This window comes from Saccopteryx leptura, chromosome 2 (genome assembly GCF_036850995.1).
Source record: "Saccopteryx leptura isolate mSacLep1 chromosome 2, mSacLep1_pri_phased_curated, whole genome shotgun sequence".
NCBI lineage: Eukaryota > Metazoa > Chordata > Mammalia > Chiroptera > Emballonuridae > Saccopteryx > Saccopteryx leptura.
Window position 1 is genome coordinate 344,675 of NC_089504.1, and position 26,427 is coordinate 371,101.

Consider the following 26,427-nt stretch of genomic DNA (forward strand, 5'->3'; position numbering starts at 1 on the left):
GCGTGCCCCACCCCTGCCTCCTTCTGGGGGCACTTTATGGCAAAACTTGGGAGAGAGCTGTGGCCAGCCCTGCACCCAGAGCTCACCGCCGCTGAGCCCCACCAGCACCCAGGTCCCAGGGTCCTCTTTCATCTTCTTCAGGCCCCTGACGAGCCGACACTGGCTGCACTGTCCGTCCCAAGACCGTTCCCTGAGTATTCTTCCTACAGCTCGGAGATGCCCTCCCGGTCTCGGGCTGGCATGTCCTGGGCGTGGCCCTGCCTTAAGACGTCTACTTGGCTGCTACGGGTAACAACAGACTTGTCCTCACTTCTGCCCCTCGCTGCCCTGTGGCAAGGTGCTGCCCCTTCTACCCGACGTCGTGAACCTTCCTTCTCTCACAGCCCCAGTGGCAGAGAACTGACCACTGTCCTTGCAGCCAGGTCCCACCCTGGGCAGCCATCTGCCAGGCCCCTGTCCTCAACCGTCTGCCCAGTGTCTCTCCCCTGCTCCTCTCCAAGGGCATGAGGCCCTGCTTCCTCCCAGTGCACTAAAGCACAAGGAATGACAGTGTCTCCTGTCTACTCGGCTGCGCACACGAGGTGAGAATGCACCACTGGTTACCAGGTCGGACTCGTCTCCGTCCTCCTCCTCCTCCCCGGTGCCGGCCGATTCCTGCTCCTCTTCAGACTCGCCGTCCATCTGACCAGCGCAAACAAGCCAAAAGAGAACAGAAACTGGTGAGACCCCCTCAGTGGCAGGGATTCGACCAAACACTGGCAGCAAGCGCTGGAGATCCAGCAGGGGGTGTCTGGGAGGTGGCGGAGCCCCTGCCCCCGCCCGCCCACACAAGAGGTCAACACCGACGGTGAGCGCCTGACACATTCTGTGCATGGTAGAACTCAATTAAAAAGTAACAAAACAGCCTGACCAGGTGGTGGCATAGTGGATAGAGTGTCGGACTGGGATGCGGAAGGACCCAGGTTCAAGACCCCGAGGTCGCCAGCTTGAGTGCGGGCTCATCTGCTTTGAGCAAAGCTCACCAGCTTGGACCCAAGGTCACTGGCTCGAGCAAGGGGTTACTCGGTCTACTGAAGCCCCATGGTCAAGGCACATATGAGAAAGCAATCAATGAACAACTAAGGTGTCGCAATGAAAAACTAATAATTGATGCTTCTCATCTCTCTCCGTTCCTGTCTGTCTGTCCCTGTCTATCCCTCTCTCTGACTCTCTGTCTCTGTAAAAAAAATAAAAAAAAGTAACAAAACACACAGTAAAAACATTTCAGAGTCCACAGCACAATGTAAAATGAGAGCCTCCCCACTCACACCCAAGACCCCAGTCCAGCCCAGGAGGCCTTTCGGGTGTGCGCACACCTGGCCAACACAGAAGAGCACACTGCTGTCTGGAGGACAGGGCATCAGACACGTTCTGTGACTGCCCTTCCTAATTAAACGTTTTGGAATTCTTTCTGTATCAAAACTACACGGATACATCATATTTTTCTGCTGTTCATGCCTTTTCCATTTTCAGTGCACGAAATGCAGGAACACGTGTGCATTCCTTTTCCCCTTCTCACCCAGGCCCCAAGGCAGGGACAGGTCACCCGTGTGCTGGGCCTGGTTCCCTGTGGGCGCACGTGGGGACCCTCCTCGGTCCCTCACTGAGGGGCACCCAGTAGCTCCACACCGAGGCTGTGTCCTTGACCAGCCAGGATCCTCCAGGACCAGCCACAGGCAAGAGCTGCCATCTGCACAGGACGCTGCACCAGGCGTACCCTAAAGGCACCACCAGCCTCCAGAGGTCAGACATCTCCAGGGACAAAAAGAGCATCTCTCCTGGGACTTCTAATCTGCATTCCACACACAGGATACTAACATTTTGTGTAACTGTGTTATAGATATTTTCTGTACCAAGTTCTTTAAGTTTTGCTTCTGGTATTTTACTCAGAGAAACGGTGACTTGTTGTTCCACTTATTCATGCCATCACTGGTTGATTCTCCTATGTGCCCTGACCAGGGATCGAACCTGCAAACCTGGTGAATCAGGACGACGCTCCAACTGCGCTACCAGGCCAAGGCTGGTATTTCTTATTATACAGAGCTTCTAAGGTTTCATCTGGACCAGTCAGATGTGTCCATCTTTCCCTCTACGGCTTCTGGGTTTGTGCTCTGCTCTAGAATGCCTTCCTCGTTTGACACTGGAAAAACAATTTCCAATCCTTTCTTCCACCATTCAGTACTCTGTGTTGAGACTTTAAATCTTTTGGAACTTACATTTTAAAATAACAACCTTAGTGGGAAATGCTTCACCTACCCTAAAACCCATCCTTTTAGCATGTCCGTTGGGCGGCACTCCATACATTCAGAGTGCAACCATCGCCCCATCCGACTCCGGAAAGCAGTTCACAGTGTTGCGTACCATCAAGCAAGAGTCCACAATCTCCTTTCCCACAGAGGTCATTCCAGCGTTCCAACATTGACTGAGGAGTCACGACCGCCCGACCACAAACCGAGCACAGCACTCTCACAGCCCACGCCCATCTCCCCGCCCAGGTGGTTGGTTTGGCCCCCGCAGCCCTTTCCACCCCTCAGACCCGGCTCCAGCACCGCTGTCCCCCCTGCTCTCGCTGAGCAGCTCCTGCGTCCGCGGCTCGAGTCCTGTGAGAATTTCAAGGAGAACTGAATCTGCGGACGACACAGGGAGGTAAAATGCTGGTCCTTCTCATTGAAACAAACAATGGGACTTTCTATGAACTGCTCTCATTTTTCTTTTTTTTTTTCTAACCTCTTTCAGCAAATTCTTGAAGTTTTAAAAGTAACAAATATTTCTCATTAAATGTATTGCTAAGTACGTTGGTGATATTAAAAGAAAAAGACTACAGGATTTTTAAAAAAGTAATTATAATCATACTTTATGATCCTTAGGCATCCCATTGTGGTTCTGTTTCCCAGAATCCCTGATCTTGTAAAGATCCATATGGAAACATGCGCCTCGGGACGGTCTGTGCACTGGACACACCAGACTGGCCACATGCTGAGAGCTGCTTGTCACTTCCTGTGAGTCTGCACACCCTGGAGCATCTGTTTGGAGAAGTCGTGTCCTGGGTGTTTCCTGATACTGTTGCCACTGTGGTCGCTACAGGTCCTAACCAAGTTAACTCTGTTGTGCTCGCAGGAGCCCAGCCTGCCAATACAAAGCTCTCCAGTTCACTTTCAAGGATTCTTCAGAGGAGTCCGCTGTCAGCAAACTCCTGAGGAAGCGTGAGGAAGACCCACATGGCGCTCAGCAACAGGAAAGCCAGAGGAGACCCTGACCCAGCAGGACCACCTGCTCATCAGGACCAGCTATAGCCTCAGGCTAGGAAGTGAAGGTGAGCCCCGTGCCCCCAGAGCCTAAATTCCCGCCACTGCCAGCTGTCTGCCACTTGACCAGGCCTCGCGATCCAAAAGGCAATTGCCAACGACACCCACAAGGAGGTAGCCGCAGTGGGGGGGGGGGGCGCGTCTTGTTGACAACACACAGCAGGGGCTCGCTTCCACCAAATGATTAAAACAAACAAACAACAGATAACCAGCTACATGGACAAACAGCTGAGCCCTGAGCAGGCACTACACAAGAAGAGGCCTCTGAAAGGGAGCAGACAGGAGACAGCACCGACGGTCAGGTCAGAACCAGAGGCCAGTCTGACCCACCATGTCGCAGAGGCCCCCACACCGCAGAGAGACACTTATGGACAGCGGGCGGAGACCTCAGCGGGGACACTGCAATCCTGTGCCTTTGGGGCTCACGTGTGACACGCGATTCGGCTCATGGGCGTGTGCTCGGTACACACACGTGCTCACCCAAACATCATCAGTAACAGCCCTGATGCCCACAGGCAGTGAAACATGGTCGCAACAGTCACACAAAGGAACGTGTCTCACTGTGGTTCTGGTCTCAGGGCACTTGTTTTCTTAAAAACTACTGAGAAGAACAGAGTGCTTTTGTTACCAGTTACTGCCATAGAAAACTTACACTCAGAAATGTTAAAACCACAGCATAGCTCCAACAAATGAGTTAAGAAGCAGCTACCACCTTCCATTTTACAATAGTACCTCCAAACCCATGACCCCAAGAGAGGGTCACAGAGAACCAAGACGACTCTAAAAACCACTGTGATGTAACAATAAAAATGAACTACAAATACAATAAATTCCACAAACGTAATACTGCACAAACGAACCACACTAAAAAATATACACATGTGGCAGGACCTCGTTTGAGGACCCACGGAGACCGGGAGGGTGCGAGTGCAAACGGCCTGGCTCAGGACATGGCCTGGGGGTGGGGGACATGCACAGGTGTGGCACTCTTTCGTCACCAGCAAGATGAATCCATTGCCTTTCGAGCGATCATGAAGTAACTGCCAAATCCAGAAACACAAGATGAGCTTCCCAGAACGCTCGGGAAACACCCAGAGGCTCCCTGGCTCCTCTCACTATCTGTCCCCCACCCCCTCCCACCCCGAGTCCTCACAGCAGGCTCCTGACGCTCTTCTCTGACTGAGCAAGTCTGGCCCTGCTCTTGCCACGGTGTGAATGTGCCACGTGCCTGTCTGATGATGCTGCCATCAGGGGGCTGGGGTTTCCTCGGAACGGCTGGGGAGCTTGCCCACCTTTCGAGTCGCTGGAACTGCTCCCGTGGAGACGCCTGCTCATCACTGCTGCAGACAGGCGTCCTGCTTTGCTTCCCACTGAACCGTCATCTCATCTCACTTTGCTTCTTGATTTTTCTGTTAGCCTGACATTCATGTAACTTTTTCCTTTATTGCTCTAGCTAAGAGTTATTCTGTGTTGTCCAGTGGGTAGATCTCTCATGAAGATGAAAACCTTGATCCCAAGAGAGGATGGAGAAACAGACCTGACTCCCGTGCTGCTGTACATCACACAGTGGCATTTCTACATCCACCAGAAAAGAGTCACTCAGTAATCCTGTCGACCTATGGGGAAAACCATTTTGAAAAAAGCAATGGAACCTGACCTCACATTTTACTTCAGCTTTGAGATATAATTCATATTCCATAAAACTCACCCATTTTCAGTGTATTTACTTCACATTTTATCACCAAATAAATCCTATATAAATCAAATGTACTCATGCACAAAAAAGTGAAATCCATAAAGTATTAGAAGAAAGCTAACGTCAATTTATTCAAAGTCAATTAGGACACAGAGCCCAGGAACCAGACAGCAGCAGAATAGGACGCGGGGGTCTGACATCACAGGCAGAGGGTGACTGCACGCCACCCCTAGGGAAATGACCCAAGTTCCCCCAGTCACTACCGAAGCTCCTGACACCACATCATGAGGGTTGCACAGCCCACAAAAACAGGCAAAGGACACTTAGCAGTGGGCTCCGAGAACAGTCAGCTTGTTAGCTGTAGCATCCAGCTTACAAATCACTGAAAGATTTCCCAGAACAATCCGACATGTGGACCAGTAAATTCACAACGGACACGTCACCCAGCTCCCAGTGTGGCCCTTCTAGCTGAGACAGCAGAGCACAAATGCACGCCCAGACATCCTGTGCGCTCGGAAATTGTAACCATCAGTGCCCATGGAGACTTTCCAGGGCGAAGCCCCAGGACCACCTGAAGGCGGTGCCCAGTCAGCAGGGGCCACGACATTGTGGCTGTGACCCACAGCCCCTCCCAGAGCTGAGCCTCGGGTGGACATGTAACGAGGACACGCCTGGCCCATCCGCAAACGCTCCAAGTGTTAACCCTGCAGGAAACTCAGTAGCCCTGGGCGCTCACTCACACCGACCAAGAAGACAGTGTCTCCCCACCTGCGGGAGGACTGCACCTGTGGAGGATGAATCTCACTACAGCCACCACAGCAGCCTTCACAAGCACAGCCAGCCTTCAATCCAGAGCCTCACGAGCTCAGCTGTTTACGTCAACAGACAGTGGACAGGGAGACAATTCTCTGATGACAATAAATGACTAAAAATTCAAGAAAATAAACTCAAAAGTCCAAGTCAGACATAAACAGGGGACTTGGTGACAGCCTGGAAGAGCCCAGAGAGCTCCCTCTCAGGGTTGAGGGTCCACTCTGCAACCTGTTGGCCCAAGGAAGGGGAAAGACCTACCTTTTGGGCGCGGTCACTCTCGGACACACTCTCTTTAGAAGTCCGGCTGTCCTCTGTGGGAAAAGCGGCGGCCTGCTCGGCTCCCTGGTCCTCGTCCTCATCGAGCTCTTCCGAGTCGTCCTCCTCCGAGTCCACCTCCACACTCTCCCCGTTCACGTGCAGGGCGCTGTCACCCAGGTCCTTCTCGCTCTGCACCAGGGGCGAGGGCACACCGTCACGCAGAGCCCGGCGGCAGGACACCTGCCAGTCCACGCGGGCGGGGTGGGCGGGGCGTGTGGTGGGGGGCAAGGGGAGTGGAGGTGGGCCTCCAACACCACCTGGACAGGAGGCGCGGCCAAGATCAGAGGCTCCGCCTCGGAGACTGGGTCCTTCGAAAAGGACCGAGGTCGTCTGATCAGCAACCACCGTACAGGTGCTCTTTGGCCAGAGGTCCTGACACAGACGAACTTCCCAACACACAAACCCGGTGTGGCTCTTACCTTGGCGCCCACAGTGGAATGAGTTATACTCTTAAACATCTCAATCACCGTCCTCTGTTTTAATACTTTGGTCTTTTTCTTGGGAACCAAGCTATAGGTTCCCATTCTTCGTTTTTTCTTCCGAGACACTGCAGCTGCTAAAACAAAAGGCAAGGACGCTAAAAAAAAAAGTCAAAAGGAGACAAGAAAGGAAAAGAAGTACCATTCAAATGTTTTTTCAAGGTAGGTGACAGCTCCCAAGACCTCACTACAACACCATCAGCACACCACACAGTGAGGGCACCTGTCACTCGTCACAAGCTCCACAGAGGGCAGAGGCTACGCCACTTGGTCCACAATAAATCATGGACCTGTGTGGATGCAAACACAGCCCTTACAGCAGCGTGGTGGGACAGTGGTGGCTGAAGGACAGCAGTCTCACTCTCGTCATGGGGAGGGGCCAAGAGCGTTTCCTGAGACCAACTTATCACCCAAACGAGAAGTCACTCACACGTGTCCAGCACAACAGCCTGGCCATGCAGCAGTGCCCAGTGACCTTCCCTGCCACGCTCCCCTCACTCAGCAGTCCGAACTGAGGAGAAGAGGCCCCTGAAGCAACTATGGGCGTCCACAAGGATGCAGGGTGGGTGCCAAGGGGCTTGGGCGCCAGCAGCTGAGCAAGGCCTAGCCCGTCTGGGCGATACAGCACCAAGCTCACTGGTTTTATAGAATGAGGTTCTCAATACATATTTTTTATAAAGTTCCAGAGTTTAAAAATTTTCTGAAAACCATTGAGAAAGTGCCTCAGGGCTAAAAAAAAAAAAGCCTCAAGTTTTATTTCTCCAAAACGTAGAAAAGGCATTTGGGAAGCATGCCGGGTGTAGACTGCAGACACTGTGTGTCGTGTGGCCTCAGCCGGGGCGAGGGACGGGGCACGCAGGACACTGAGGACAGTCACCACCGGGTCCCGCAGCACGCGGCCTGGCAGAGGCTCTGAGCACCTAACTCACAAGGAAACATGCCCTGTCCGTCCAGATATGGCATGCCCAGCCTGAGACCCCGTCCCTGGTCCCAGAAGGCGAGCAGCGTGCGCCCCACATGCCCCCCACTCAGCCCTGCTGTTTGTGCAGCCTGGCTGCAAAAGGACAGAGCCTTCTGGGGCCACCATGACCTGCAAACTTGAACTTTCTGAGATGTGGCTCCAACACCCCTCCTGCAGGGAGACAGCACCAGAAGGCAGAGGAAGGTTTTCAGAATGAAGCAGACAGAGGCTGAGCCCACTCCCGGTCTGTACCAACACTGGCCCAGAGGAGGCCTGTGTCCACGGCGCCACACTGAGTGAACGACATCACCGCCGTCCCGGGCAAGCCCTCTGGCTCCCCACAGGCAGACAGGCACTGGGACTGTGTGACAAGGCAGTAGGCACGAGGGTGCTTCCTCATCAGGAGACACCTGCAGACACAGGAACTGTGACCTGTGTGCCTCCCTGGAGGTGGCAGCACCAGGAGCGGCCAGGGCTAAGGAGGATCTGTGAGCACAGAGCTCACGCTGCCTTGAACTGCGGTGCCACCACCACATCCAGCTGAGCCACAGGAAGAGAGGACGTAGAGGAAGCTGTGGAAGGATCAGCTGTGGGGACTCCAAGCCCACGGAGCAGTTCTTCTTGACAAAGACTAAAAGGATGATGGCCTGACCAGGCGGTGGCACAGTGGATAGAGTGTCGAACTGGGATGCGGAGGACCCAAGTTCGAGACCCTGAGGTCTCCAGCTTGAGCCCAGCTCATCTGGTTTGAGCAAAAGCTCACCAGCTTGAGCCCAAGGTCTCTGGCTTGAGGAAGGGGTCACTCGGTCTGCTGAAGACCCGCGGTCAAGGCACATATGAGAGAGCAATCAATGAACAACTAAGGTGTCGCAAAAAAAACTCATGATTGATGCTTCTCATCTCTCCGTTCCTGTCTGTCTGTCCCTGTCTATCCCTCTCTCTGATTCTCTGTCTCTGTCTCTGTAAAAAAAAAAAAAAAAAAAGACTAAAAGGATGATGGAATAATAATAAAGCAAAACCAGGAAAAACCTTAGCACTTTAACAGAAATACTGATTTCTGAGACATTATTTGTCAGTCCTCACATACATGGTGTTAATTCCACAGAATTGTGCAAAGTATCAAATTTAACCGTTTGGAACAAATAATACTGAATCAAAATAGCCAAAGAATTGGGGACGGGGAGACAGACTGATCCTGTTCTCTACCCTGCTCCAATAGAGCAGATAGGATGCCTCCCCCCACCCGCACCCCCACCCCCACAGAGAACAGGAAGGGTGGGACCCTGGCCAAGCCCACAACCCTCACAGAGCAATGGGCCTTGTCAGGGACTCAAGAGCCAGCCTCCAGGGGCAACCCTGGGACATCTATTAAGAGTCACCTATGAGGAGAAGCTCCTATCTGCTTCTCCACCCCTCCTCCTCTCTTTTCTTTCTCTCTCTTCCCCTCCTTCAGCCAAGATTCCACTGGAGCAAAGTTGGCCTGGGCGCTGAGGATGGCTCCATGGCCTCCACCTTGGGCGCTAAAATGACTCCAACTACAACAGAGCAATGCCCCAGATGGACAGAGCACCGGCCCCTGGTGGGCATGCCGGGTGGATCCCAGTCAGGCGCATGTGGGAGTCTGTCTGCCCCCATCCCCATTTCTCACTTCGAAAAAATACAAACAAAAAAAAAAAGTCACGTGTGAGCCTGACCAGGCAGTGGCACAGTGGATAGAGCATTGGACTGGGACACAGAGGACCCAAGTTCGAAAACCTGAGGTTGCCAGCTAGAGTGCAGGCTCATCTGGCTTGAGCAAGGGGTCACTTGCTCTGCTGTAGCCAACCAGTCAAGGCAAATATGAGAAAGCAATCAATGAACAACTAAGGAACTGCCAACAAAGAATTGATGCTTCTCATCTCTCTCCCTTCCTCCCTGTCTGTCCCTATCTGTCTCTCTCTGTCTCTGTCAAAAAGAAAAAAAAAGTCACGTGTGAAAATGAAGATAAGTGGATGGGCAGGTGAAGCACTTCCTTCTGGTAGAAGCCCCTCTAACAAATGGAGCCATGGTGGAGTTACACACACCCCATGGCAATCAGCCTGGGCAAGCGTCCTCAGGTGCTGACGCCACCCAGTGGGACGTGAGCAGAGCCTCTGAGTCCCTCCTCCCGAGACACACAGTGATCAACATTCTGGAAGCAGTAGCTTTATGACCGAGGGGCTTGCAGACTGGCCAGGCTGTGGTGGGACAGATGGCCACCATGCCCACTGAGGACACCCGCCTTCAGTGACGTTGCACAGCCTGAGTCTGACCCAGGAAAGAGCAGCAAACCCCACGGCGAGATTCCAGATTGAGGAGACACAGCAGAGGGACGGCCCCTGGGCCAGAGACACTGCCATTGCTGGAAAGAGCGTTCACAGGGCAATTGGCAGAAGCTGAGTGTGGTGTCGCGGCGAGGTCAGCACCCCATGGTGGTGATGCCCTGGTTTCCAGGGACATTACACTGTTGTTTTTGGGAAACAACAATGAAGTCTCTAAAGCAGGGGGCCCCAAACTATGGCCCGCGGGCCGCATGCGGCCCCCTGAGGCCATTTATCCGGCCCCCGCCGCACTCCGGAAGGGGCACCTCTTTCATTGGTGGTCAGTGAGAGGAGCATAGTTCCCATTGAAATACTGGTTAGTTTGTTGATTTAAATTTACTTGTTCTTTATTTTAAATATTGTATTTGTTCCCGTTTTGCTTTTTTACTTTAAAATAAGATATGTGCAGTGTGCATAGGGATTTGTTCCTAGTCCGGCCCTCCAACGGTCTGAGGGACAGTGAACTGGCCCCCTGTGTAAAAAGTTTGGGGACCCCTGCTCTAGAGGTTAAGCAACCAGTGTCTGCAATGATGTTCCCGAAAGAGTTACAAGTGGGAGGAGAGCACAGGATGGTACACAGGTGCCGAAGTGGAGGGATGCTTTTTGCACAACTTCTGCCACTTGCTGGAGGTCTAACGTTCCTTACAAGAGGAGCACGTTAAAGTCCAGAAGGAGGCGTGTACCTATGACAGCTGACACTCCCTAGACCAGCCTTTCAGGTGGACAGCCCACAGCATGCCAGGCACCAGGCTCACCGGTCTCGTGTCTGCAAATCTACGCCTCACATGCACGAAGGCCTCATGCAAAGAGCATTGTCTGCACTGAAGGGAGAGCTCCCACGTCTGTAGAAACTGTGTCCTCGAATCTGAGATGTAGCACTGCCGTCCCCACTCAAGGCACGGCCAGTGGCATCTCCAGTATGGCCGCTCGTGCAGCCCTTCTCCTGCCAAAGGCCACAATCAAACCCCATGTCCAGACATGGCCCCAAAGACTATGAACAGACGCAGGCTAGAAGAGTGAGAACTGCCCACAGGAAAGTGGTCGACAACAGAGCTCCGGAGCCAGGCCGCTGTTCAGCATACCCACACGTCTCCCGACCCCGTGGGGCAGTTCTCAAGCCCAGCATCGTCTACCCTGCAGTAAGACCATGGCAGTGAGATTTAGTAATGAAAACAACCTCACATGAGGCTGACCCCAAGCAGAGAAGGCACCGGTACTGGGAGGGGCTTCCGTGCAGAGGCCTGAGCTGGCCCCACAGGTTCCAGGGGAGCACGTGAGCACAGAAGGACCCGCCCACGCCAGCGGCACTGACCCAGGGTGTGAGCACGGACAGCTAAGGGGCTAACAAAAGGAAGAGAGCTGGACTGGCTGGGCCTAACGGAGTCTGGAAATCCCAGCTTCAGACTCCCCCCCCGGGACACCACACCCTCCACCAGAGGGAGGACTGGCTCTCCAATCTCCCTGGGGGACAACCAGTCTACTCGCCCAAGCTATGGGGGAGGAACAAACAATAAAGAGGAAGTCCCTCTGCTGGGCACATGCCCAGTAAAAGCTAAAATGGCACAGGGTAAAGTAAGCCCACATGCAGTAGAAACCAGATGAGGAGGCGTGCACAGTTGGAGCCAAAACTGCAACATAAAGGGGCAGCATTTGCCTGGAAAACCCGGAGACAAGACCAGACTGGATGGGGGGAGGATCCAACACAACCCCACAAAGGGTTAGGAAAAAGACTGGCTGGGTGGAAAGAAAGCCTCTCTCTCCCACGCCCAAGGGAACAGAATCAAAGCTAACAGCCTGTCTGCGCGGCATGCGTTCACGGGCACGCTCTCTCTGTCGCAGCCGCATCTCTGCGTGTGGGCCTAGGTGCAGCAGCCCAGTGTTGACCAAGTGCAGCTGGGAGGAGAGGCTAAGCCAGCCAGTGAGACGGGGACACACTGAACTACGGAAGCTTCAGGTGCCTGGCCAATGCCAGACTAATGGCCCAGCACCTCTGGGCGTGGTGAGGACGAGTGCAGGTCTGAGGCCCAGAGGCTGGACTTCTTCCGCAGAAAGACAGAGCTGAGCCACCTGGTCATGGATGAGACACGGAGCTCCCGAAGGCAGTCCTCTTATCACCACACAACATCCTCCTTACGTGGGTCCCTGAAACACTTCCTCGTGGCTCTGTGGAAGAACCCCACTTCCCCTACTGCGACAAGAGCACACTCACACTCACAAACACAAGTCCAGGTCGGCAGGCTGTGGGTTTGGAACACACTCAGCGCAGACAGCTGTGTCCTCTTACCTGTCTGGGACTTCGTGGTGGCCATGTAGCACTGGTTTTGAGGTAGTGACTGGTGAAGGGGTGGGAAAGGGGGTAAGAGCTGCTGCCGTCCGAAGTCAGAGATGTGTTTGCTGATGTCCTCTTTAGGCTCCTCATGATCTCGAGCTTCTCGGGCTTCTCTGGGGTCCTTACTGGCCGCATGCTTCAGAACAAAGACAATGAATGACTAGAATTACAGACCAGCAGATGGTTGTTGAGACGACGTGCCCCGAAATACAGCTCCTTTCCCCACAAGCGTTCTCCAGCGAGCTGAGTCACTGTGAGAGGAGGCAAGAAGTGACGCCAGGCTCCTGGGACAACATGGGTCAGCACCACAAGCTAAGAACAGTGTTTTCACTTTTAAAGGGAAAGGGAGAAGCAACAGTAGTGACCGTACATGACAAAACCTGGAGTGGTTCTACCTGGCCCTGCACAAACAACACCTGCCAGCCCCTGACTTAGGTAACACACTATTACTAAGTCAGAAAGCACCCCAGCGGCCTACCAATCGCTCTCCTGACAGGCCAGCAGGGTTGCTCCAGCACGCTGCCACCACATTCCCAGACAGTTCTGTCTCCGCTCACAGCTTACTGAGCCCCTCACCTGTCTTCACCTCAGCCTTCCCAGGCAAGGCTCCAGCCCCTGGGCCACATCATCCCACAGAGCCCGACACCACCAACCCGAGTCACCCACAGCCTTGAGATACTTTGATCTCAAATCCAATTCAACTAAACCAAATTTTATTGTCCACACAATTTTCAATAAAGCTTGGTTTGCTAAGAAAACCAAACAAAGCAGAACTGGGTTTGAAGGGCAGGCAACCCTGTGGGCCACAGAGGCCAGTCCAAAGGCAGGAGGGCACCACAGCAGAGGGCTGTCAGGACCTCACCTGTCCTGGAGCACTGCCTTCTCCCACCACAGGGGCCGGGGGACCAGTGTCAGGGCCTCGCCTGTCCTGGAGCACTTACTTCCTTCTCCCACCACAGGGGCCCGGGGACCAGTGTCCAGGCCACGGAGCAGGCAGGGGTGTGGCCTTCAGGAAATCGGTTTCTACGCCTCAAACCCTTCCCTACTCTTTCCCTACGATGGGCCAGCCTGAGCACATTCAGGTTCCAATAAAATGAAAAAAACTGCACACTAATAGTTACAATAACTCAATTAAAAACAAAGCTAACACCTTGATAAGCCTTATGGTCAGACATCTTGAAATTAAATTTCAAATTGCTTTTTTCCCTAGGAGAATATGATGACAGATGACAATAAAAGATCTTCAAGAATAAAAATATAGTAAAAGAAAAGCCTGTAAGAGGAAATGGAATAAAAGTGTAATTTCAAGGAGATTAAATAGATGATATAAAATGTCTCACATGCACATTAAAATTGGTAATAGTGAGACAAAAATTTATAAGCACAAAAATGAACTTCATCCTAAGCCTCACAGTCTAATACAGAAATTAACAAAATAAATCATAGCTACAGTTGACATAAAAGTAAAAAATTCTTAAAAATTAAAGAAAACTCAGGACCTAGGGCTATGTGGAGAGCTCTGACATGACATTAACAGCACAGCCATGAAGGGGACAATGGTGACTGACGGGACCCCCAGAGGGAAGCTGCTGCTCTGGGGGACCCTCCTGGGAGAGTGGCCACAGCCAGACCGGGGCGAGCGCAGACGAGACCCAACAACGGGTCCCACCCAGAAGCCCCGGGCTCACAGATGTGCAGGTACAGACAGCCCCCACAGCAGCAAGTCGACAGCACACACGGGAGCCAGGCAGCAACACCGAGGAACACACGCAAAGTACGAGTCACCCAACAGGTGCCGAGCTCAAACAGAACTCCCACCTGAGGAGCAGGACTTACAACAGAGATTGGAAAAAATGACAACTAATGTCGTTTAAAGGATAAGGCAAAATATAACCAAGAACACAGGTTTTTGTCGACTGGAATAATTGGAGACACTGAGTGTGAAAAAAGTAGCTGTAAAACTTAAAATACCAATATATAAAATGACCAACAAAACATCAAAGCTAGACCCAGTGAGAAGCCATCTGAGGAGACAGAAGACCCACATCCACGGGCAGAGCAGCGCACAAAGCGTGCTCCTAAGCACCGAGACGCACAACCAGACCCACAGGGCCCACAGACCACAGACGAGTGCACACCTGCAACGCCCGAGGGAGTCGACCACACAGGCAGATCTGTAGGACTGGGAGAGCAAACACCACTGCAGCTCAGAGGAAGTGTGCCCGGCAGGGTGGCCTGTGTGGCCTGCGTGGCCAGGTGGCCTGTGTGGCCGGGTGGCCTGTGTGGCCTATGTGGCCGGGTGGCCTGTGTGGCCAGGTGGCCTATGTGGCCGGGTGGCCTATATGGCTGTGTGGCCTGCGTGGCCAGGTGGCCTATATGGCTGTGTGGCCTGTGTGGCCGGGTGGCCTCTGTGGCCGGGTGGCCTGTGTGGCCGGGTGGCCTGTGTGGCCAGGTGGCCTATGTGGCCGGGTGGCCTATATGGCTGTGTGGCCTGCATGGCCAGGTGGCCTATATGGCTGTGTGGCCTGCGTGGCCGGGTGGCCTGCGTGGCCTATGTGGCCGGGTGGCCTGCGTGGCCGGGTGGCCTGTGTGGCCGGGTGGCCTGCGTGGCCGGGTGGCCTGCGTGGCCGGGTGGCCTATGTGGCCGGGTGGCCTATGTGGCTGTGTGGCCTGCGTGGCCGGGTGGCCTGTGTGGCCTATGTGGCCTGTGTGGCCAGGTGGCCTGTGTGGCCAGGTGGCCTATGTGGCCGGGTGGCCTATATGGCTGTGTGGCCTGCGTGGCCAGGTGGCCTATGTGGCCGGGTGGCCTCTGTGGCCGGGTGGCCTGTGTGGCCTCTGTGGCTGGGTGGCCTGTGTGGCCGGGTGGCCTGCGTGGCCAGGTGGCCTATGTGGCCGGGTGGCCTATATGGCTGTGTGGCCTGCATGGCCAGGTGGCCTATATGGCTGTGTGGCCTGCGTGGCCGGGTGGCCTGTGTGGCCAGGTGGCCTATGTGGCCGGGTGGCCTGCGTGGCCTGCGTGGCCGGGTGGCCTGCGTGGCCTATGTGGCTGTGTGGCCTGCGTGGCCTGTGTGGCCGGGTGGCCAGGTGGCCTATGTGGCCAGGTGGCCTGTGTGGCTGGGTGGTCTGTGTGGCCTGCGTGGCCAGGTGGCCTATGTGGCTGGATGGCCTGTGTGGCAGTAGCAACAAAGGCTTATGTGAACCGAGAAGGGCTCCCTATGCTCAGCACAGACCCTGAGCTGGTGGCCAAGAAGCATCTTTGGTGTGGTCCCTTGTCCCCTCCCTCTCTGACACTGTGGACCTGACCCACTACCTGTCCATTCACTTCCCAGAGAGACTTCCCAGGGAGACAGGGTGGGCGCAGGGCTGGAGGGAAGGCCCCTGACGCAGAATAGGACTGCTGCCCATGATGCGTCTCCTTGTGGGCAGTGGGCACCAATAAGAGCAAAGCCCAGAGAGCAGGCTGAGGGCCCTGCAGCACCACTGCCCCTCCAACTGTTAGCAGCATCCCATAACCCCCCGCCAACAGGTGACCGCAGTTTGCTGGCCCTTCTCCTACTGCACAGAAGCCCGCCTGTCACGGTCACAACAGAAGAGAAGACAAAAGAAGCATCAAGACAGACGCGGCCATCACCCCACAACGGGGCACATTACCAGGCCCAGGATGGATTTCGGCATGGTCTTCCGAGCCCTATGAACCTTGACATCCGCTGCTGGGGCCACGGGCTTCTTGTCTTCCGTGTCTTTGCTCCCTTCCCCGGGCCTCGGTGGCACGGCCACTGGCATCTGAGAGAGCCCACTGGGAGTCCGCCCTCTGCCGGCCGCTCCCGGGAGAGTCTTTGCAGCATGACCAGGAAGGGAGGGCGCCAAGGTGCTGGGGACCCGCAGGGCCGGCTCCTGCAGGGCCGGCTTACTCAGGAAGTAGCCGTTGCTTCCGATGACGGCCGTCTGCGTGAGGTCGTCAGCTGGGATGTGGTTCTGCTTCCCCGCTTCAGCGTCCCTTTCTGAAACCCCGTTTTCTGCTATCCGGGCTAGTTTATGGGGACCGTCCTGGGGGCTGACTTTCGCGTTTTCCTGAGTATGCTCTGCTGCGCTGACATGCCTGCCAGCATCGCTCCTTTCACAGGACCCATTGGCGGCCCCATCGGCAGCCACGTGGGCCTCTCCTCCCGGCTTTTCTGAGCCTTCATCGGCGGCCATGGAGATCTCTGTAACAGAGGATACGGGGTCAGTGGCTGCTGCCCGCCTGTGTGACAAACCTGTACCACACAACCACTTAGGTGGTTGACATAAACCGTCCAAGGAAAAGTCATTTTATGCACAAACATCTCAGTTCACATAGATTAAATAGAAAACGATAACTTAGACGTGAACATTCAAAGTTAGTTGGTAAATGTGAGGAAGACCAACCCCTGAAAAGAAAAGCCTATTGGGCCTGACCAGGTGGTGGCGCAGTGGATCAGGTATCGGCCTGGGATGCTGATGACCCAGGCTCAAACCCTGAGATTGCCAGCTTGAGCGTGGAATCATAGACATGACCCCATGGTCATTGGCTTGAGCACGGGGTCACTGGCTCTGCAGTAGCCCCCCAGTCAAGGCACATATGAGAAGCAATCAATGAACAACAAAGGTTCTGTAACAAAGAACTGATGCTTCTCATCCCTCTCCCTTCATGTCTGTCTGTCCCTGTCTATCTATATAGATCTCTCTCTCTCACTTGAAAGAAAAAGAAGGAAGAAAAGCCTGTTTGCAGTCTATCCACCCCGCATATATGAGGTGTGGGTAAGGGCCTGCAGTCCTCCTCGAGTGACCCAGTTTAAGATCAGGGGCACAAACCATCATGGCCCACAGGGTTTCAGACACATGGCGCAGGGTCACGTGCCCACCAGGACGGAGGCACCACTGCAGGGAAACCTGCGTGTGACTCTGAGGCAGAACACGGGCTTCAGAAGCACGTGAAGAAAACAGATAAACCCAGGAAGAGGCTCGCGTCCGTTCTGCCAGCCAGAGGGCCCTTACAAACCTGTCCACAAGCCTGTGCTCTGGAAAGCTCGGTCTGCCACGCAACTCTGACAGACTGTCGGGGACCATGAACAAGTACGTTTGAAGCCACATGATCCCAACGTGCCTACCCTCGCCGACAGACAAAAGCAGACTGCCCATGACCACACCGCTGGACACAGAAAGAGCTTTGATCAAGACCAAGACCCCACACTCACCACCACCCCAGTTTTTACAGGATTCTCCCCTAACACGTATAACCCCTGGGGCAAGGTCTACGAGGGCAGGTGGGTCTGCTTGCTCACTGCTGCACCCTGAGCACAGACACAGGCTGGCACAGAATGGGAGTGCGATGAACACGTCCCAAATGAACAAACACCGAGTCGTTTTAAAGCCCACAGCCCACCAGGGCAGGTGGGAGCTTAACCTTGGAGAAGGCAGTGCCCACAAAGCAGCAGCACAGGCACCTGTGCCAGCACAGTGACCTACAGGCACTGCCGGGCACGTGCTGGCACAGCCAGGACTGCTGACAGTAAGGGGGTGGGCTGGAGACAGGGGCGGGTCCCCTGCACCCCCAGGCAGTCCCTTTCAACAACATCAGCGATTAGCAATTAAAACAGCAGGGCAGCCACACTGCCAGCACCAGGGTGTTTCCTATACCAGTGTGAGCAGGAATATATATGAGGAAAAAATAAGACTCTCTTCAAAAAACAGGAAACCTCTTTAGGAGATACACAATTTTAACCAAGATGATTTATTCATAAGGTCTCTTTGGAGAAAAAGAAATTTATTTAAGTTACTTCATGATCTTCAATGAATGACAAAAATACCAAGATGTCAACTCGCCTCAAATTAAATTTACAAACTCAATGATGTCCCATCAAAAACTCTAATCAGTGGACTAAGGAACACCACAGCTCATCCTAGAAGCCTAGGTAGGATAGATCTTCATAAAAAACAAGCAAACCAGAAAACAGCAGCAGAGGAGCAGGGAGGTGCTCCTACCAGAGGAGGCTGACAGCCCCCTGCAGGTGCAGCCACACCCCTGGGCGCACCAGACTCTGTGACTCACTCACAGACTGAAGTGTGAGAAACGTGACTTGTATGGTCTCAAAACCTCGAAGTTAACCAGGGAAAACTTAGAAAAATAAATGTGTGGCCTAAAACAATTTTGTTACACATGAAAAGCATAAGTTGTAACAGTAACAAGAAAAAGATACATTTGGTTACACAGTGTGACATAACTGGAAGCGTTATTTGGTCTCTGATCCTGGTTCCCAACACAGAGCTCCATAAATCCCTAATTTCCTGGATGATAGAAGTGTCCTTTGCTCTAATAAGGTGCCTCTGGGTGGGACCCTGGATGGCAGCCAGTCACCAGGGAAAGCAAGTAAGCCACAGTCAAAAGCTGGACTCTCACCCCAACCGCACCCTTAAGCACGGAGAGGAGCTGATCATCTGGCATGCCTGCAGGAGGAAGCCTCCATAAAAGCCCCACACGCCAGGGCTGAGAGCTCCTAGGTCGGTAAGCGTGTCCACTGGGCGGTGCTGCACTGGGGGAATGCTTTATCGAGGAGGCGGGGCACCTTGCCCCGCCCCCGCCCCCGCCCCCACCCCGGCCCTGTGCATCTCTGTCCTCCGCTGTTCCTGTGTTGTGCCCTTTGTCATAAACCAGCAACAGGAAGTCAAGTGCTTTCCCGAGTGCTAGCAAATCAGCAGATCTGAGGGGAACCTCCCGTCTGTAGTCAGTCAGTCAGAAGCTGTGGATGCCCTGAGACCCTCAACGTGTGACTGCCGTCTGACGAGGGTCAGTCTTACAGGACTGAGCCCTTATTAATGTGTGGGATCTGTGCTAACTCCAGGGAGGCAGTTTCCGAACAAAACTAGACTGAGGGCACGCCTGGCGCCACAGAGTGGGAGCTGCCTGGTGTCAGAGGTGCTGAGGAGTGAAGAAGCCTCCAGCAGGGCCCAGCGGTCTGCCACCACTCCTGCGCTGCACACTGCTCTGGGCTCCAGTCGGCACCTTCATCAAGCAGGAAAAAGGAACAAAGGGCATCTGGCCAGGAAGCAGCAGCACAACCTGTCCCTAACAGACAAAGGAACCTATAAGAAGGCACTAGAACAAGTGAATCTAGGAAAGAATAATTACAAAATAGAACCGTGACCTCACCACACCTTATATAAAAGTTAACTCAAAACAATAAAAGAAATGGAAATGTAAGATGTAAAACTATGAAACTTCTAGAAAAAATAAAAAACAAAACTTCGGGATCTTGAGCTAGGCAAGCGTCTTACACTTTACACCAAAAGCACAAAATACTGAGAAAGTGGCTTCACCAAAATCAAAACCTCAAGGCCCTGGCCAGTTGGCTCAGTGGTAGAGCGTCGGCCTGGCGTGCGGGAGTCCCGGGTTCAATTCCCAGCCAGGGCACACAGGAGAAGCGCCCATCTGCTTCTCCACCCCTCTCCCTCTCCTTCCTCTCTCTCTCTTCCCCTCCCGCAGCCAAGGCTCCATTGGAGCAAAGTTGGCCCGGGCGCTGAGGATGGCTCTGTGGCCTCTGCCTCAGGCGCTAGAATGGCTCTGGGTGCAACGGAGCAACGCCCCAGATGGGCAGAGCATCGCCCCCTGGTGGGCGTGCCAGGTGGATCCCGGTCGGGTGCATGCGGGAGTCTGTCTGACTGCCTCCCGGTTTCCAACTTCGGAAAAATACAAAACAAAACAAAATCAAAACCTCAAAACTCAATAACAGCAGAACTAGCCCACAACGAGATGAGACTGCACCCCTCCCTCACCCTCACCCCCTCCCTCCCTCCCACCAGAGATGCTACAATCACACAAAGACAGGGTATGCAGAAACTGAAACCCATTCATCGTCCCCAGGGATGCTGAACAGGATACATGTTTTGGAAAACAATTTGGCAATTCCTTATAAAACTAGCCTGACCAGTGGTGGCACAGTGGATAGAGCATCGACCTGGGACGCTAAAAACCCAGGTTGGAAACCCCGAGGTTGCCGGCTTAAGCACGGGGTTGGAGGCTTGAAAGCAGGATCACAGACATGATCCCGTGATCACATGCTTGTGCCCAAAAGTTGCTGACTTGAGCAAGGGTTCACTGGCTCAGATGCAGTGCCCCGGTCAAGGCACGTATGAGAAAGCAGTCAATAAACAACTAAAGTGCCGCAACTGCAAGTTGATGCGTCTCATCTCTCTCTCTCTACCTGTCACTCTCTCTCACTAAAAATAAAATAAAATAAAACACCACACAGGTACTTAGCTATGACAATACTCATGGCATTCATCCTGGGGAAATGCTAAGTTATGTCCTAAAGAAATGAGCGCAAACATTCACAGCAGCTGTACACTAACAGATGAGAACAGAAACAACCCCGTCTTTCAGTGGATAAAGGGTTAAAGAAACTCAGGCTTGTCCAAGCCCTGAGACATACTCAGGAACAAAAAGGAACAAAATACTGATACATAAAGTTACTGGGATGAGCCCCCAAGAGTCATGCTAAGAGGTGCCACATATACACGGTACAAATGACAAGACTGTACAACTAGAGAACAGATGACTGGCAGCCAGAGTTAGTACAAGGGTGAGAAAGTGAGGGTGGCCACAGAGGACACAGGAGGGCCCCGTGTGGTGTCTTGCTCTGTAACTTGCCGGGGGGGGGGGGGGGACTCCTAAGAGTGTGCGGTACTACACGTGTGATAAACCGCAGAGATAAACACAGACACATGAACAAAGTGAAGTTGGGGACATCTGGGTAAGATCGGTAGCCACCAGTGTCACTGTCCCATCTGTGCTATTGGGCTACAGTTTCTCAAAATGTCACCCTGGGGGCGGAACCTAGTAAAGATACATGGGATTTCTGTATTATAACTGCACGTGAATCGCAAAATAAAAATCAATGACGAAAGACTGCCTGCTATATACTAGTATTAAACAACTGGAAAATAAAATGTTAAACACACCATTTACAGCAGCATAGGAAAATATGGAATTTTCAGGGTGCAAGACCTATAAACTGAGAAATACAATGTGTGGTGTAGACAAAGAAGGGGCCACATGCTGCACCTGACAAGCTCAGGGCAAGCCTGCTGGGTGCTTCACAGACTCAGGAACCTAAACCAACCAGACAGGCCAGTCTGAAGTGAACACTTTCTACCTAAAAGCGATCTATGGTGGGTAGTCATGTCCTAGGGGAGTTCTTCTCCATCTGAACTAAGGTCAATGCTTGCTTTGAAGTCTGTCTGTTACCTTTGCATTGACAATAATGTACCTGATAATATGCCTTTGAAATGGAGGGGTAATCTCCTTTTTCTGCTCCCCTCAGAACAGGCATCGCACCAGAGCAGGAACCAACAAACCCCTTCAGTTATTATGATGTTAATTAACTTACCTACCTTATGCCTCCCTGAGTAAAAGACGTTTCAGTCTATAGATTTTTACTTTTTATCCAATCCCAGAGATTTTCCCACTTTGCTTTCTTCCGCCTCCCTAATCTATCACCAATTTCATGTAACCCCCTTCTGTCTTTCCCTTCAGTTCTAATGTATAAAATAAGTGGTGAAGCCGCCACTTTCCAGAGCACTTTCTCAGTTTGTTGAGACTGTTTTCTGGCAATTGTCGACAGTTTCATTCAAATAAACTAAAAAATTCTTACAGGTTTGAAAGTTTTTTTACATTGCCAGTGGCTAAGAGAAACTTAAGAAAAATTAAATACATGGAGACATAAAGCTTGTTCATAAGCCAGAAGACTCAATATTGAGCCGTACATGTGAGTCTAGCTACACAAGTCTGACGGGTGAAAAGAAGCACCCTCAGAAAAGGCCTCTGGGGAGACCCCAGGGCTGATGCCTTCGCTGGGCTGGAACCCACCTGCTACGCAGATAAAACATTTACACAGTAACAAACCAACCTTGACTAGAGGTCACCCCAGTTCAGTGCTAAAAAGCTTACATGGGCCAGGAAGCAGCCAGCCAAACGTGTCTCAAGTTAATTAATCAAGTACCCTAGAGAAAAGCCCAAAAATTTATTTGGTAAAAATAAAGGTGTTGCCTGATCTGTGGTGGCGCAGTCAATTAACCACTGACCTGGAATGCTTAGGTCACCAGTTCGAGGCCCCGGGCTTGCCTGGTCAAGGCACATGCGAGAAGCAACTACAAGCTGATCTATGGTGGGTAGCTGATCCTGTTCTTCGCCCCATCCCCTGCCTGCCTTTCTCTCTCCTCGTTCTAAAAACAAATCAATAAAATCCTGTTGTGTTTTTTTTTAAACGTATTAAACAAAACCAACATCATATTCAACCCACCAACAATACTATTCAAAATACTTAGTCAAGCCTGACCAGGAGGTGGCACTGTGGATAGAGAATCGGACCGGGACTCAGAGGACCCAGGTTCGAAACCCCAAACTCATTGGCTTGAGCATGGGCTCACCAGCTTAAGCACAGAGTCACTGGCTTGAGCGTGGGATCAAAGACATGACCCCATGGTTGCTGGCTTAAGGAAGGGGTCACTAGCTCTGCTACAGCCCCCCCCCAAGGCACATATGGGAAGACAATCAATGAACTAAGGAGCCACAATGAAGAATTGATGCTTCTCGTCTCTCTCCCTTTCTGTCTGTCTGTCTGTCCCTATTTTGTGTCTGTCTGTCACAAAATACTTAGCCAAAATTACAAAGTCTACAAGAAACCAGGAGAATCCATAACGAAGAGGAAACCTGGTCAAGAGACACAGATAATGACAGAGGATGGAGCCACCAGGTGTGACTGTTAAAACTGCCTTTGACAGCACTGCAAATACTCAGAGGAAACAACAACAGGAGAGAAGCACAGGGACTTTGAAAGACAGAAAACCAGGGGAGGGAGAGGGGGAGGGGCACGAAGAAAACTAGATGGAAGGTGACAGAGGACAATCTGACTTTGGGTGATGGGTATGCAACAGAACTGAATGACAAGATGACCCGGACATGTTTTCTTTGAATATATGTACCCTGGTTTATTGATGTCACCCCCATTAAAATTAATAAAAATTAAAAAAAAAAAGACAGAAAACAGTCTCTGCAATGAAATCACCAGACAACACATAGAAGAGGTAAGAGAACGCAGACACGCCACAAACTCTAGAGAGTAAAGCACGAGACGGTGGGCTGGAACGGACGTGGACTGAGCCTCAGAGACTGTGGGTCACAGGGGCAGTCAGTCTCCTCTCTGGCCCTGGAGGGGACGATGGGAGGGGATGAAATAGAAACGTTTGAAGAAGTCATGGCTGACAAATGTTTTTGCTAAATATGTTCCAAATTTGATGAAAAAGATAAAAATCAGTGAACAAAGAAGCTTAATGAACTCCAAGCAAACACAACAAATTGCTGAGAATCAGTGATAAAGAAAATCTTAAAGCAGTCAAAGAGGAAAACACACCACACACACAGAGAAGAAGTAGGAAGGCCGATTTCTGGGTAAACGCTAAGCAAGCAGGAAGCAAAGGAACGTCTTTAAACTGCTGGGGCACCTGACCAGGCGGTGGCGCAGTGGATAGAGTGTTGGACTGGGATGCGGAGGACCCAGGTTCGAGACCCCAAGGTTGCCAGCTTGAGCACAGGCTCATCTTGTTTGAGCAAAGCTTGGACCCAAGGTCACTGGCTTGAGCAAGGGGTTACTCAGTCCGCTGAAGGCCCATGGTCAAGGCACATATGAGAAAGCAATCAGTGAGCAACTAAGGTGTCGCAATGAAAAACTGATGATTGATGCTTCTCATCTCTCTCCGTTCCTGTCTGTCTGTCCCTATCTATCCCTCTCTCTCTGTCTCTGTAAAAAATAATAATAATAATAATAAAATAAATAAATAAACAAATTGTAAACTGCTGGAGCAACAACTGTTCTCCTAGAATTCTGTAGCTAACATGACATCCTTCAAACAACATTTCCAAACAATAAAAAGCTGAAAGAAATCTGCCACCCAAGAAAAAGGCATCGAAGAGTGTTCGTCGCAGCTCTTCAGGTGCAGAGCCACGGCCTCACACGGAAATCCGTCTGTAGAAAGGACGTACGAGTCCCAGAAGTGATAAACATGTGAGGAAATACAAAAGAATTGCCTATCTCACTTAAAATTTTTGTTAACAGAAAACTGAATGCTTAAAGCAACTACAGTAACAATGTATCATGTGGCTTAGAATATTTACAGAAGTAAAGTCTGTAACAGTAGCACAAAGGACAAGAGGGGAAATGGAATTAACTAAACATTATATACACAGTGACATAATAATACTTAAAGGAAAACTGATTAAAGATAAACACTGTGAGCCTGACCAGGCAGTGGTGCAATGGATTGCAGACTTGGGACACTGAGAACCCAGGTACAAATCTCCAAGGTTGCCAGCTTGAGTACAAGGCTTGCCAGCTTGAGTGCAGGGTCACTGGCTTGACTGTGGGATCATCAAAATGATCCCACAGTCTCTGGCTTGAGTCCAAGGTTGCTGGCTTGAGCAAGGGGTCACTGGCTTGGCTGGAGCCCCCTAGTCAAGGCACATATGAGAACGCAATCAATGAACAACTCAAGTGACACAACTATGAGCTGATGCTTCTCATCTCTCTGTCTTCCTATGTCTGTCTGCCTGTCTCTCTCATTAAGTAATAAATAAATAAATACATGAAAACACTTGTTCATGAATGTCCATAGCAGCATCATTCACACACTGAAACACACATATAAGAACACCTAAATAAACTGAAAGACACTACACATTCATGGATTAGAAGACATGACATTGTTGAGATAGCTACACTCCCCTAACTAATGTCTAGATTCCATACACACATCAAAATTCTAGCTGGCTTATTTGCAGAAATTGACAAGCTGATCCTAAAATGCATATGGTAAGTCAAGGGGACCCAGTAAAGGCAAAATAATGAAAAACAAAACAGAGTTGGAGGCCTCACACATCTCCCATTTCAAAACTTGCTGCAAAACAGCAGTGATCAAAGAAGGTGGCCACAGCAAGAGGAGACATTTGATCCACGGAATAGAACCGAGAGTCCAAACACAAACCCACATTTACAGACAACTGATTTTCAACAAGAATAGAAGGACAATTCAATGGGGAAAGAAAGAATGGTCTTTTCAACCTCTGGTGCTAAGACAACTGACTGCCACACGCAAAAGAATCAAGTTGGACCCCTACCTCATTCCCTAAACAAAAATTAACTCGAAAGGGATCAAAGACCTAACTATAAGAGATAAAACAACAAATCTCTAAAGACAACATAGGCATAAATCTTTGGGACCTTCTACTGAGCAATAATTTCCTACATGTTACACCAAAAGCACAAGAACCAAAGAAAAACTCAGACAGCAACACTGAAGACACTTGTGCTTTACAGGCACCATCAAGAAAGTGAGAAGAGAAGCCACAGAATGGGAGGAAATACCTGCAAATCACATATCTGATAGGGAGCTTATATCTGTAACAAAAACCAATAGCCAATTCTAAAAATAGGCAAATAAATATATATTTCTCCAAAGAAGACGTAAATGGCTAATAAGTACATGAAAAAATGTTCAGCATCATCAGGGAAATGCCAGTCAGAACCACCAGGATGGCTGCAGAGACAGGTGACAATAGACGCTGGCCAGAGGTGGAGAATGAAGCCCCTACAAGGAGAGGGGATACAGGGTGGTGTATGGCTGCCATGGACATCGGTCCCATAGATCCTCCAAAGGAGGGTCCCAGCCTTGGCTCAGGGGCAGCATGTGAAGGAAGAAGAGGTACCGGGCATCATTTACCATAATTTCTTTTAGAAAAGGTCAGGAAGGGAGCCAGGGAGGGTGTGTTTCCCAAGCTCCTAGTTTTATTTTGTCCAAAATGCACTCAGCATCACCGTGTGGCTTCAAGACCCTGCTGCACCCTCCTCTGCACTCAAACCCCGGTGCAACCCAGCTTGTGCTCAGGTCAAGTGCGCGGGTGGCTTTGGCCGTGAGAGGCATGAACTACCAGAACACCTGTGTGACCATGTGGTCTCACCTTTCCAGGTGTGCTCGAGGGGCCTGCTCTTCACCCTCTGACCGGGTTTCCCTTCTCTACCTGCCCCGTGTGCGCTATGCAGGGGACGGGGACGGGGACGGGACGGGGATGGGACAGGGAGA

At 51.7% G+C, this 26,427-nt stretch overlaps 1 protein-coding gene across 9 annotated transcripts in view; it reads right to left on the minus strand.

Annotated features, from left to right (window-relative positions):
* Positions 1–26,427, minus strand: part of EHMT1 (euchromatic histone lysine methyltransferase 1) — a 146,877-nt gene that overhangs the window by 55,128 nt on the left and 65,322 nt on the right. For 7 of the 9 annotated variants that reach the window (XM_066366555.1, XM_066366556.1, XM_066366554.1 and 4 more), the window contains exons 3-7: positions 15,931–16,484; positions 12,235–12,415; positions 6,591–6,748; positions 6,112–6,300; positions 604–681 (exon numbers count right to left, since the gene is read on the minus strand). In XM_066366555.1, the coding sequence (XP_066222652.1) occupies positions 604–681; positions 6,112–6,300; positions 6,591–6,748; positions 12,235–12,415; positions 15,931–16,484 (1,160 nt within the window). The remainder of the gene's footprint in view (positions 1–603; positions 682–6,111; positions 6,301–6,590; positions 6,749–12,234; positions 12,416–15,930; positions 16,485–26,427) is intronic. The other 2 variants (XM_066366560.1, XM_066366552.1) reach the window with 1 other exon arrangement.